The sequence below is a fragment of the Lagopus leucura genome, unplaced genomic scaffold (assembly GCF_019238085.1).
Source record: "Lagopus leucura isolate 7727_CA_CO unplaced genomic scaffold, USGS_WTPT01 Super-Scaffold_100159, whole genome shotgun sequence".
Taxonomy (NCBI): domain Eukaryota; kingdom Metazoa; phylum Chordata; class Aves; order Galliformes; family Phasianidae; genus Lagopus; species Lagopus leucura.
This window is the reverse complement of record NW_024962335.1, coordinates 19,561,109-19,574,760: the sequence shown is the minus strand read 5'-3', so window position 1 is coordinate 19,574,760 and position 13,652 is coordinate 19,561,109. Positions and strand designations below refer to the sequence as shown.

Below are 13,652 nucleotides of genomic sequence, written 5' to 3'. Positions count from 1 at the left end.
CCCAAAAAACTGAGTCTTACGTGTCCAGCTGAGAACCAACACCTAAGGCTTCAGATGATGGGATTTTTCATTGTTTGGAGATAGTCTCTAAAAACTCAATTGCTTGTACATTCTGGACTTGCATCTTCATTAACAAAGCTCTCTTTTTCAATCCCTCTTTTTGTTCTATTGGCACAGAAGTCCCCTTCAGAAATACTGAGTATGAGAAGGTCTGTCTAAGTAGGAGGATGGGCAGGATAATTTCCCACATTTTGTGCACAGGGACCATCACGCAGTATTTTTTTTTCTTTTCTTATGGAAACACGTGGCAAAGGAGTAGGAGGGAAAGATGACACTGTGCAGAGCCAGAATTAGAAAAATGCAGAATAAACAAAATGAAATGGCATTGCTTGGTTTAGTCTGTAGCAGCATCTTCTTCATCCTTACTTTCAAAATTTTCAAGTACAACTTCATCAACGCATTTATATGACTGCATGCAAAGGCCTTTGGCAGCTACATGCAACACCAAACCCAAGGCTTCTGAGCTAAATTCACAGCTCCTTCTGACTGAAATAAACCACAGTCTGCAGATGTTCATATAATTCAAAAACAGCTTACATTGTTCTCACTGAAACAAGACGCAAGTGACAAATGGGTAAGTCAACAGTTTACATTTCATGCTGAGCCACTAATTGGTCAATTCTGCCTATAAGCTGGGAAACATCAAAAGCTCTGTAAAATTTTCAAAGTGTCTTTCAGAAAATATATTCAGATTGGCAGATCTACACCATGGTTTGAATCTAGTGAAACGACATGTTGTTTTGGGTTTTCTTGGAAATATTTGATACAGCTGTTTATAATTCTCGGCTTCAATCACACTCATTTCTACAGTTATTTCTTGTCACACACATGACCAGGACTTCTGGTGCCTAAAAACATCAGTGAAAAGATAAAATCAAACACACTAATGTAGCACAGATACCCTTACTAAGATATTATAAGGATGATTAATGTAGAATATCCTGATTTGTGTATCAGGTTGGTAGCTAAAAAGAAAACCACTTGATTAGCAGATACAAAACTTCAGTGAGCTCAGTGAAATGATGCAAATTATGTCTACTGAAAAATGGTCCAGAATTTTTTCTCTGCTTTTCATAAGAAATCATCAGCATTCTAGAGTGCACAGGAGCAATGGCAAATCACTTATTTTAATATGTATCTGGCATGGCTTTAAAAAAGATCTACAGAAGCAGTAACCAAATAGAGATTTACCTGAGATCTATCAATGCGGTAAAAACGATCAGCAGAAGTTGCTGCAAAGATAAATAAACAATCAGAAACAAAGCAAGTGTAAGCAGAACTATATGAACAAGATGGGCTGAGCTAGCATCAGCACCATGTAAGAAAACCTCTGTGTCAGTGAAGCCACAACACGATCTGATTCATTCATTATTTCTATATTCCCATTCCACTGAAAAACGAATTTAAAGATGGGATTTGGCAAAACAATATTCATTGAAGCAATTTACTTGAAATAATTATTTAAAACACAGGCAAATAGGGTCTCAGATTTATATAAGAACTACTAATATTAAAATACATGACAGAAAGAGCTGCATTCTTCCAATGACAGTATAGCAAGAACATCATAAAACTGATAGGTCCGATATGATTGATTCAAACAGTGAATCTAAAAAACAATAATATGCTTGGGAATTCCTTGTAAAACAAGTGCTCAAATATTCAGCGTGAATTACTGATACGCTCAAAGAAGATTTACTCTACTCGTGAACAAATTAAAGGAGGGAAGAATCACTAAACAAAGTACCTAATATGAATGTTGGCACTGCTAAATAATATATATCGCTAAAAGCAGAACTATTTTATCACCTTCAGTGTGCTTTATCAGATGTGATATTTTTGTTTCTGCTTTGCATTTAGTTTAGCCAGTGAAATCACAGACTTTTTTTCATTCTGGCATTTCTGCAGAACAGCACAGTGATATAGCACTGTCATTTTTGGCACTGCAAGGGAATATCAAACATCTAAAGACTAAAACTGAATCCATCTGCCCACCCAGCTTTCTCTAAAAATCGAATAGATCCTCAATGTATTTTCTATCAGTTTTCCATCAATTCTATCATGAGAGACGAGGAGAAGTGATTAGAAACTGTCAAGGAGTAACTGGTTTTGTTTTGAGCAATAACAAAATCACTCCCCCCCCATGCTGAAGCTTTTGTAAAAGCAGTTGACCATCCATTTTAGCTGCCCACTTTAGAGCTCTGGAGCCTGATGTAAAGCCCAGATAAGCTGCTCAATTTGGCGAAGTATGAGTCAAATACAAGAGTTACATGCAGTGTCCCCTTCCAGGGGAAAGGGATTACATTTCCTTCACCTAAATACTGCAGTATTTATGGAGAAAGAGTAACAAAGAACATAACCCTGCTGACGGCAGTGTGCTACTACAACCAGGTGTATTCTGAATCCAGGTACTGCCACATAAGTGCTGCATCACAGCAGAGACACTAATAAAACAAAACATCCAACCACTCTTGGAAGAACCCATCTCCTTCAGGAGACGATGCTATGGAAGACATTTTGATTGCTAGTTGAAGGCCCATTTTTCAGAAGGGAAAGGGGGCCACACAGCTCCCTTTTCAGCTTCTCAGCGCAGCAAGGAACAGCTTCTCCTCCCTGGTTGCACTCTTGGATGCACTGTCCTTCACAACTACACCATCAGCAAGCAGCATGCTAGACACAATGAGAGGGAAACACACTTACCATCTAGGAAGCACCATCTAGGAGAGAGCCTCTGAACAGAAAGTACTCTTGGGAAAGAGCTTTCTTGGTCCTGTATTTGTCAGAGAAGCAACATTATTAAAAAAAAAACCCACATATATATATATATTTTTTTTCTATATTGCACAATATGCAAAACCTGCAAAACCAAAATCCACTGGGTCTGCACCCCACTGACATTAGGTTTTTACTGTGCTATAGCAAAGCAAACCATTTACTCTCTATAAGTAAACCTGAAGCACACTCTCAGCTATCCTTTCTCCTTCACCTCAACAATATCAGAATGCACTGCATCAGAAGCAGCTTTCTCAGATGTCTGAAGTCATCTTTGTTTGTTGGGGTAGAAGAATAGGGAGGAGTGAAAGAGAAGATCAAAAAGAAAGCAATGAACTCAATTACTATGTTTGTGTACGTATCACTTTCTCTTCTTCCAGAGTAGGGCATTACAGCCCTTCCCACCTTCATCAGTCTGCCACTTAGAACAAGTGCCCATATTGCTGTCCCTGGCATGTCCCTAATACACATCAGATTTAAAAACAAAAAGAAAAATAAAAAAAAGAAGCTGTTGTCTTCATCCAGAATATAGACAATGCAGAGTGCAGACCTAGGGATCATTGCTGGCTAAGGCATCAGACATCCCACATCAATGTATTCCCAGTCTGTCTAGACAGACCTGCTTCTTGGGACCCAGTTGATACTACATCAAGGAACCAAATGGTTGGGGAAGAACAAAGGGTGTTCCTTGTTTTCTCAGCTCTCACTGATCTGGAGGCAAGAGGGATCTCAGAAAGCAGAAGGTGGTCATGGCTCTGTGCCATGCTGCCAGTGGATGGCCAGCCAGATTCCTAAAGCTGTTGGAACACAACCTAAACACAAATAGATTTGCATAGGACAAAGCACAACAGCACAGCCTGTGGGCACCAACCCAAAATGTGCATAGAGCCAAATTCTGTCCTTAATTATAACTTATGCAGTAAAATCAGCACACCTGCAAATGATGTAAATTCAGGCACATATTCACTCAAGACTGAAATTTACTTCTCCTTAAGACAACAGAGTATGGAAGGCTATATCAATGCACAAAGTGAGAAAATGAGAAAGCAGAAGCAATGGGGAAGAAAGGTGCCTTTGAGAAAAGTACTGCTCTGCACAGGAAGTACAGTATATGATAAGGCATATGGACATATATCCATAACATGGGCACAAGTGGTGAAAACAAACTGATAGAATAGTATCTCACTGGAACTTTTCTGAATATCATATAGATGCCCACCACCTTTCCTGACTGCAGGATGCGGGATTAAAAAAAACAACCTGCACTGGGAATTGTACAGCTCTATCTGGCGAGTAGGTATTTGAGAGTCTACCATCAGAAAGTAAAGACTGACTGAAAGAGTAAGCTCCAAAAAGAGATTTCAGTCAATCGTGGGTTTTCAACCAGGAGGGATGACAGGGTTATGAACGATTAATATCTAGCACAATCCAGAAATCTGTCCTCCAGCTTGTGCTTCAAAGTCATCACTCCAGCCTGAACTACAGCAGACCTTTTAGAAAGGTATCTAGCCCAAGTGACAGACTCCAAGTGACACGAACCCCACCAGTCCCTCAGGCTGTTGGCATCACGTCCAGGGTTTTATACAAGAGTGAAACTGCAGAAATACCAGCAGAGTTAAAATGACAGTATATGGTGCATCATGCACACCCAACACATCTGGAACATTCATACAGATTCTCAGAGTTTTAAAGTTTGCTATATTTTCTTCTGCCTTTACTGTCTGTTGTCTATATCATTAAGAAAACGTAGAAGGGGTGGTTATTTCTCAGCAATTTATCTTACTCTTTTGCAAATCTGACATATTTCTAAAACACTTCTTATCCATGTAGCCATGTGTCAGAAAAAAATTCAGAAAGAAATAAAGAATATATCCATAGAAAAATGGATGTTTCATTGGTTCAACTTCCTAGACTGCCCAGATGTGTCAGTAAGACTGTGAGGAAGAAGCAGGTTGCTTTTTCTACTGGGAGAAAATCTCACAGAATGCTGGAGGAAGTTCTCTTTCAGTCTGGGTGGATAAAATACTGTCCAAAATGATTAAGTACCAAACAATACCATCCTATGTCAAGAGACAGACCTCACTCTTCAATCAACATAATAGTATCCAACATTTTTTGAGCTCTTTGAGAAAAAAATGAGGTCATGCTGCTGTTGTACACATACACAAGTTCTTGGTTTCCCTGAATTCCTGGTCAGCTGAGTGCTTGCATGCACTACCTGTCATTTTCAAGCAGCTGTGATGACAATTAGGACTTCACATTCTGATGGATATTCCTTCGCACAGCCATGTGAATACATCTCAATGCCTTGCAAGATGCCACTGTGAAATCTTTAACAACTGTATTTGATATCATGACAGTTTTTCATGATTCATCTTATTAGCTTCTACTGCAATTGAATGGAACTTCCTATTATTGCTTTTCCTTTCCAGTTATACTGCACAGAAAAACAAAGACAGCTCGGGGAAACCCATGTCATCTTCTCTGTGCCTTAAGATTTTGGAGTGCTGGCAATGAATCTTGTCTGAAATGTTACTGCAGCCACTTACATATTTTGCTTTTATAAAGACTATCTTTTGATCCATAATACCTGCATCTGTATCCAATCTGACAAAAATCAAATCTCAGTTCCCTCCCATATTTGCACTCAGTGATTTTGCTTGATCCCATAAACCTTGTCCTACTGTACAGAGTTTGTCTCCAATTTATGTGCAATACAGGAGAGATGAAGACAGTATAACATTCCAGAGCATGAACTATTTCTATAAATAGTTATAAAAAATGTATATTGGTAGTTAAACTATCAGGTTTAAAATGTAACAATTTCCTTCTCTAACATGAGTTTATGGAGTTGTGAGATGCTTAGGTTTACTTGTATCGTAACTGTGGTAGGAGAGTCAAGGACTTTCTAAAATCTGCTACATTTGCTAATTTCTATTTATCTAAATGCACAGAGCTGTATGTATCTTAACATTTAGCCCACTGTCTGAGGAAAGGTTAGAGCTGGGATACAAAGGACAAAGGGAGGAAAGCACTGAAAGATAAGAACGCATACAAAAATGGCAGATGATGAAAAGAGGAGAAGTGAGTTCTTAGAGTTCTTAGACCTGTCAGAGTACATAATGCTGGGAAAAGGAAGATAGGGATAATGCTGGCAAATACAAAATCAAGTCACAAATTGCATAAGCTCTTTCCAAGAACCCATTATAGTTCAACAGCACAACTAGCTTGGGAGGTCTCAGACCCATGAGAATAATATTTCATATACATTAAACTTGTTAGAGAAAGAAAGCAGAATGAAGAACAAGTCTAACATCATTTTTTGCATTTACACCCAGGCTTGCTGATATTTTTTCTGCTGATTCCCCATGTTTTGAGCTGCAGAAGCATCACGCAAGAAAATCATGTTTATGAGACCTGAAAGTACCCATGACACCTTATTAGCAAGATAAGACAGTTCCATCAACTCAAGAACCCTTTATCCCCTGTTTTCCCCACTTTGGTAATTTATAGACAGATGCTAACAAATGTGGAACGAACCACAGACTAACCTAGCAAGACAGTTCATAGAAACAATCTGCTAGGAATAAAGCAGCATTTGAAGAATCCAGGACAAACAAGTACTGAAGACAAAACTAGAGGGGGGCATTAAAAATACAGCATCATAAAAAATTAATAGCAAGTGAGGGATTTCACACTGATGTGCACTAAAGGAAAAGGCTAGGCAATTAATTTCTATGCTGCTATAACTACAGAGGTTAGGGCCAAGTATGAAGCTGGTTTCTGACATTTCATTCCCTATTTTGTCCCTCCCCATATGCACATATTTAGTTCCTCATTTTACCTCAGGCAGTTTCCTACACATGGAGCACTCAGCAGCCACTTAGGTTAATTTATAAGGAATGGTACAGAATAACACAAGCTGTTTTATTAGCCAATTCACTAGACGCTAGTGCTGTTCCAAAAGTCAGTCCTAGGGCAATGATTGACACAAATGTCAAAACTATGAGGTTAAAATTGGACACAGAAGTGCAGAAGCAAACCACGTACTGGTATGAAGAAAGCAATTTCAGAAAAAGCATGCCAAATTTACATTTTCTTGTAGTGCCTTCCTGAATACAGCACAGTACAGGCAGTCCTGCCAAACTGGAATTCTGTATCACCCAGGTAATCACTAAGGCCCAAGAAATCATCTGCAGTTTCACTACAGTAGGTTCCCATCAGCTGGATCCTTGCATTTTTTCTCAGTGAACTCATTCCTGCTGATCCTAACAAGACTTACATTGTTAAATCTAGGAAAAGGCTATCAACACCATGCACCTTGAGTCTTGTGGTCCTAGACACTTTGTCAATTGACCATTGTTTGTGTCAAGTCTCCATGCTAATGCCAAATTAGCTCAGGAGTCAGTAGATTTAGTCTGAATTATTTTACTCCCAATGTAATCATTCTGCAGCACAATATTTTACTGAGAGCAATACATATTTTCGAATGCTTCCAACTGTAAAGTCAAGTTCTGTATTGTATAAATCAAACAATATAGCTGCAAAATGCACAAAGAGCCCAGTTTTAAAAACTAGCCATCTAAAAAGAGAATGGTCTTGCCACATAGAAAGCGCACATTTGTGTCCAGGATGGATTAAAAAAACTACTCTGAAGATTATGTTAGTCGAGAGGAAAATGGCTGTGGTACAAGTAATTATTAATTGGTTAGGTTTGCTGTACACTTTTCTTCTCAGTGGTAGGTACTGCTGCTTCATCTCTGCAATACAAAAAAATTACTGTTCCTTTTCTCAGAGAAACATCTTTTCTTTTGTCACTTATTTTAAAGGACGCATTCTGTCATTTGCTTCAAGAGGCAGTTTTAAGGATGATTCCATAAGGTTTGCAAGGAAAAAAATTATTTCAGGGAAATCGGAATGAGCCTCCATCATCTGAGGGCAAATGGAAATCAAAAATTCCTGTAAATCTGCATTCAAATGCAAACAGTGTAGTCCACCTGGTTAAACTTGTCTTTGTTCTTCATTTACTAAATGAAGATTTTAAAATCTTACCTGGTAATGAACTCTCTGTGTAGTAGAAGTTGCTGACTGTAGGTCCTAATAGGATGAAAGATATGTCAGTGATGAAATGTTTAAATCAGCAGAAGTTATTGCAGTTCTACTATTTGAAGTGGCTGGCTAAACATCATAGAGTAATTTTGCAAGTATTTCTCATTGGTTTTAAGTATATTAAACAAAGCCACGAAATAGCTAAGGAAAGCTCTCTTAAAGTTTGCATTTACATGCATCTGGTAAAAAACGGTCCAGTTTTAAAAATTTATACAGAGATTATGTTGATGACTTTTTACCTTATCACAGATCTATTTATATATCACAGATCTATGAAAACTATTTAAATTTAGAATATCTGCAGCAAAAAGAAAAAAAAAAAAAAAAGCTAAAAGCCTTAATATTGTCTTTTGTAATCATTTCTGAGTAATTAATACACCAAAGAAAACCCCTGGTATTTTTTCAGGTTTAAAGACAACCTCATGCCAAAGAGGTCATCTCAGTGTTGCAAACATCATCCCAACTACTGTGTTGTAATCTTCCATTCTCGCATGAAAATGGGATGAATGCGGTCCATAGCTCCTGTGCCAACTGGGACAGCCATTCAGAAACTCATGTAAAGGCACCACATTTGTAAATGTTTTTGAAAGATATCACTACAAGTTTATGAAACAGTGAGAGGCACTCTATTAATGAAAATCCACCAGTTTTATCACTAAGTTCGCACACATTTAAAATTATTCAGGTAATGGGGCATTTGGATTCTCAGTTTCCCAGGTTGTACTAAGAGTACCTTCCAGAGACAAAGCATTCAAGAAGATAATAGCTACATTCGTATTAGCTGATATATATTAGCTGATATATATTCTTGTATTTTTTGAAACATCAGTTTGATATCTGTAGTGTTTGTTGGAGTCTCTGTTTATTCCATGACTGTGTTAGAGAATAATATTTGCATAATTAGATCCATTGAAATATCATGATATTTATCCTTACATAATAGAGTTTGTAAACTAATTTGCTCAGAAATTGGTATAAATGCAGCAACGAATGCAGAGAGTGCATGTATTCTGTTCAATTTCAAGAAGAAGCAAACACAACAACACACATCAATTCCTCTATAATTTAAACGGTTTCAGCATGATTTATTTTTTCCTGTTTGGAAAATAATGTTTTGTGTTACTCTGTTTTAATAGCATATCATAGCTCTAAAGTTTTGTTTTCAGTATGAGGCAATACACAATACTCACAATACGAAGTAGTTGCAATCATTAGACCTATACACTGAGGAGTGGAAGGAGCATAATACAGATTAATAAATGATACTTAATTCACAAAAACATTACCTCTTGTAGACGGTCAATATACATACGACAGGTCTCCAAGTCACAATCTCCTCGAACAACTATAATTCCTAAAGGAATGGCTGGAAAATGAAAAACACAGAAAAATGTCTTTAATTGAGGTCTGTTGAATTTTAAAAGATTTGCAGTATGTTTTGTTTTGTTGTTGATTTTCTTAACGTCCTCACTAAAGCTCTCTGCTTACTAAATCTTAACAGTCACTTAAAATCAGGAACATAATATTCATCGTTCGTCTTAACCATTTGTAATTATCAAAGATTCTGGCATTCAACTGCCTTCCATCTCATACAAGCTAAAAGAGATCTAGTAAAATTGTGTACTTCCTTCTCTGATGTAAACACCAATTATTTTTTGCAAGGAAATGTACCACAGAGTATTTCATTTTCAAAACACTTAAGATTCTACAGAGATGATTTAAAGCTTTTGCATTCCACCAGGATTTTGTTTTAAACAGTATTTTTGGGATTTCCTTTTAATCCTCCGGCAGACCTCTCCTGAAACTGTTACTGACACCAAAGAATAGGGCTGCTTCTGCTTTCCAGCCTTAGCTTATTGGTTTATTGACTTAAAATTAAAGAGGTATTTATTTATTACTATATAATGAAACCTTTACTTCAGCAGGAGAAAAAAATGATGACAATAAACTGCAGCAAATTAATTCACTACATTTTATGATAGGATTTAAGGAAAAAAGCATACTCAGAGGTTATCGGCTTCAACTTTATATCTCCAAAGTAAAATTACATCCACAGTAAAAGCAAACAAAGTTACAGAGTATCCCTGAGGTCGCAGTCTGACATAGGAGAAAACTAGTATCATGTTATTTTGATGTAAGTGTGCTTTTAAATAAAAACAGGCATTGTTCCATTTGCACACAAAACTTACACATGTCCACAATGTCTTAAAGGAAAAGAAAGGGAAAGGAGGGAAGGAGGGAAGGAGGGAAGGAGGGAAGGAGGAAAGGAGCAAAAAATACAGCAAATAAGTCCCCTCAGCCAAAGGTAGCATTTCAGAGAATGAGGAGTTTAGATTTCCACAACTATTCTTTCAGACTCTAGGTTTTCTTTGTTAAACAAAAAAAAAAAGCAAAGATGGGAGAAAAAGTACACATGAGTCTACTAGGAAGGTACCGAGAGAGCTGCCTGCTAAAATCTTTTTAAATAGAAAGGAAACAAGTACAAAAATTCTTAAGCACATGAATGTCTGAAACTGAATCATAACATTATTTTCTTCTCCCTCAAGGGTCTTTAGTCAAATGTTGCCCCCAAAAGCAGGGAAGCAGCAGGAAATGGATTTAAATCATCATATGAAGTATTCCAGAGGGAGAGAAGAATATCAGCTCACAAACAATTTTGGTAACTGAATAACAAAAAGCAACTTAATGTCATTGACATTACTGAGACATTACAGTACTGAGACAAACAGAAAGAACAACTGTGCTGCAATTCCTCATATCACTCAAGGGGGCTTAACTAAGAGTGGCCCTGAGATGCTTATCTGTTGGGAAGCTCTTCATTCTAATAAAGGAACAGGTTAGTGATAACACATAATGGGGAACACTTCCATGGCTCATTTTCCTTGTGGCCCACCAAGGCTGGAAGCATAATGAGAAATGAGTGGTCTCAAGGAGAAGACAGGAAGCAGCTACAAGACTGAAGGGCATAATGGAGCTCAGAGGCCAGTGAAGGGCTCCAAAGATACATCACCAGCTCTGTCAGCATCGTGTTCAGAAAGCAATGTAAACAGCAGAGCAGATATGACTCTCAGAAAACCAGAAGCAGAGGAAGGAAAAAATGGTAGGGAGGGAGGAAAAAAAAGGAAAAGAAAGAAGGGCTAAAAAGGAAAATGAGAGAAGCAAAGCCCATGCTACTTATCAAATAACGCATCTAACAGTAATCCCTATCCAGCTTGTTTTCAGAAAGCCTAGCAAACAACACTGCTTATTGCAACCTCCAGGGTTTTTTCATTACTCAACAGAGCTTGTGAGACAAGTTAAGTGGAATGAGGGTCAATGGTCAGGTCTGCTTTATGTATACCGACACTCTGAGTTACAGACTGATTCCCTTTACTTTGTGTTTGCTGGTGCTTAACCTGCTCTGACAGGAGACCCTTATGCTCTTGGCAACAAGCACTTAATGACCATCTAGTTTTAATTCAGTAAATCCCTCTGCAGCCCTTATTGAAAGGGCTGAGATTTTTTAGAGCACTAAAAAGTGAATTGCAGCAGACACGACTGTATCTTGAACAGTTTCAGAGCACTAGGGAGATACAACATTGGTTCATAAATTGTCACCACACATTTTGTCCCTTTTGTATTGAATAACTTCCTGCAATTTAACAGGGTCCAGAGCTTTAACCCACTGAAACTTTGGAACTAACACAGAATGACAATCCTTAATCTCCACCACTGCTGATAGCCCTGAGCAGAAGGACCTTATAAACACTGGGAATTCTAAAGAAATTCACCAAATCACCTGTAAAGAAAGCACTAGTATGCAATAATAGATGGCTGAGCTGTGACGCTTCTGAGCCTTATCTGCATCATTACAGATGAAGATTATAATCCGTTAGTATAATTAATTATCTACATTTTGTACACCAATCACATGTATAATTTGCTCTTAAAAAGGGATGTGTGACTTCTGCCTGGAAATCCTGAACCAGTACATCTGGTTTTGTGGGTCAATGGCTAGCTAAGGGATAAGATGTGTGAGGTAAGTCCTGTATGGTTCCGTCCCACATGGTTTTGTTCAATTAAAAAACTAAATTTTAAAGTCATTACTGAATAACATTACTTCATATGTTAAAACGTTGCTTGATAAATGTTAGTGGGGGGCTTTGTGTTGTTTACTCTTTGTTGTTGTGAAACTCATTTGCCTTCCAGCAAGTGAAATGTTTCCAGCCCTCACTTGTACCATAAACCACAGTAAGCATGCACAACACATTATACAGCCAAGATTTTTGAAGTGCCTCAAAATAGCAGCTTTTTGAAAACCCTTCAAGCCCATACAGATTTAAACTGCAGGACTGTTGCTTGTTCTAAACATAGGGCAACACTGTGCAGTGGGGCCAGAATCACAGAACTATTAAGGTTGGAAAGGATCTAAGATCATCTAGTCCAAGCATTAAATGAGGTAAATTATGGTGAATCAGGTAAAGACGTAAGGTTAATGTGCATGCACCGCTTGACATGGAATGTCATTGTAAACATTTTCACTAGGGAATTAGTGGACTTCTGTCTTTTTTGAATAGCTCTGTGTGGATAAGGATGTGAGCAGCAAAAGCCAGTGCTGTGGGACACAGTGATTACTGGACATGTTAGGTGAAAGGTGGGAGTGGAAAACAAAATTTTGCAGTCTTGCATGTATTAAGAGCACAAACAATGCAGAGCAGCTTTCCTAGACACCCGCAGATTATCCACTCCTGTGACAACACAGACATATCCACGTATGGAAATATGCCAAACATAGGATAGTCTCAGACCACAGGCCAAGCCACAGCATTCAGGAGACAGATTTTTTTCTCCTGAGGCGCCTGCTCTTCTGACTGCTTGCATCTAACTCCCAGCTTCTTTGTGTTCCCTGAATGGTGAAAAGAACTTTATCCAGGGAGCTGTGGATACGTACTCTAACACTGCATGGATAAGCAGCAGTGCAGGAACCCCAGGAGATGAGACAGCCAGGCAGTTGCTTCATATTCTGAACCAGCACTGCGGAAAGTTTTTTGTTCCTAGCAATGCTGACTGAAATCAAGAGTCAGCAGGAGGAGAGTGAGGTAGATGCAGCAGTATGACTAGCGTAATGCTCTAATAACTGCAAGATTAGTAGCACTTTCTTAAGCTCTCATGAAATTACCTACGGAATTTATGTAAACAAAGAAGAAATCTTCTATTAAGTGCCCATTATGTTGAATACCTAAAGCTAGTGAACTCTTCAGCAGTACCAAGAACACTGCCTGAACACTGCATACTAAACCATCAAGAAAAATTCAATTAACTTCCCCATTTATTGTTATGAAAGTATTCAATTTGTGATCTAAACACCATGATTAACCCACTCAAATCTCAAATAAGACAGCCTCAAGGCAGATCATTAAGGTAGATATGAACGCCAGAAAAACTCATTCCAACACTGACATATACCTCAGGGGAATGGGGAGATTAGACATGGGGCTGTAAATGTTTAATGTAGCAAATAAAGGATCCTCACTACTGGAAATGTTATAAAAACATCATTTTCCTGAGGGGTTTTTGCTGATATTAGAAATGTGAAGAACCAAGTAAGTTCTTGTGAGAGAATTCTAAGATATTCAGACACTTAAATTAAGAGATTTCTCCACTGTGGTTTTAACACAACTGAGTTTCCACAAAAGGATTTTTTTTCCAAAATAAATCTATGCCATACATCT

At 38.0% G+C, this 13,652-nt stretch overlaps 1 protein-coding gene across 2 annotated transcripts in view; it reads right to left on the bottom strand.

The window, feature by feature from the left end:
* DGKI (diacylglycerol kinase iota) overlaps positions 1-13,652 on the bottom strand; it is a 106,334-nt gene that overhangs the window by 43,989 nt on the left and 48,693 nt on the right. For both annotated transcript variants that reach the window (XM_042889875.1, XM_042889876.1), the window contains 4 exons: positions 9,228-9,307; positions 7,885-7,929; positions 2,761-2,830; positions 1,252-1,292 (listed from right to left, as the gene is read on the bottom strand). In XM_042889875.1, the coding sequence (XP_042745809.1) occupies positions 1,252-1,292; positions 2,761-2,830; positions 7,885-7,929; positions 9,228-9,307 (236 nt within the window). The remainder of the gene's footprint in view (positions 1-1,251; positions 1,293-2,760; positions 2,831-7,884; positions 7,930-9,227; positions 9,308-13,652) is intronic.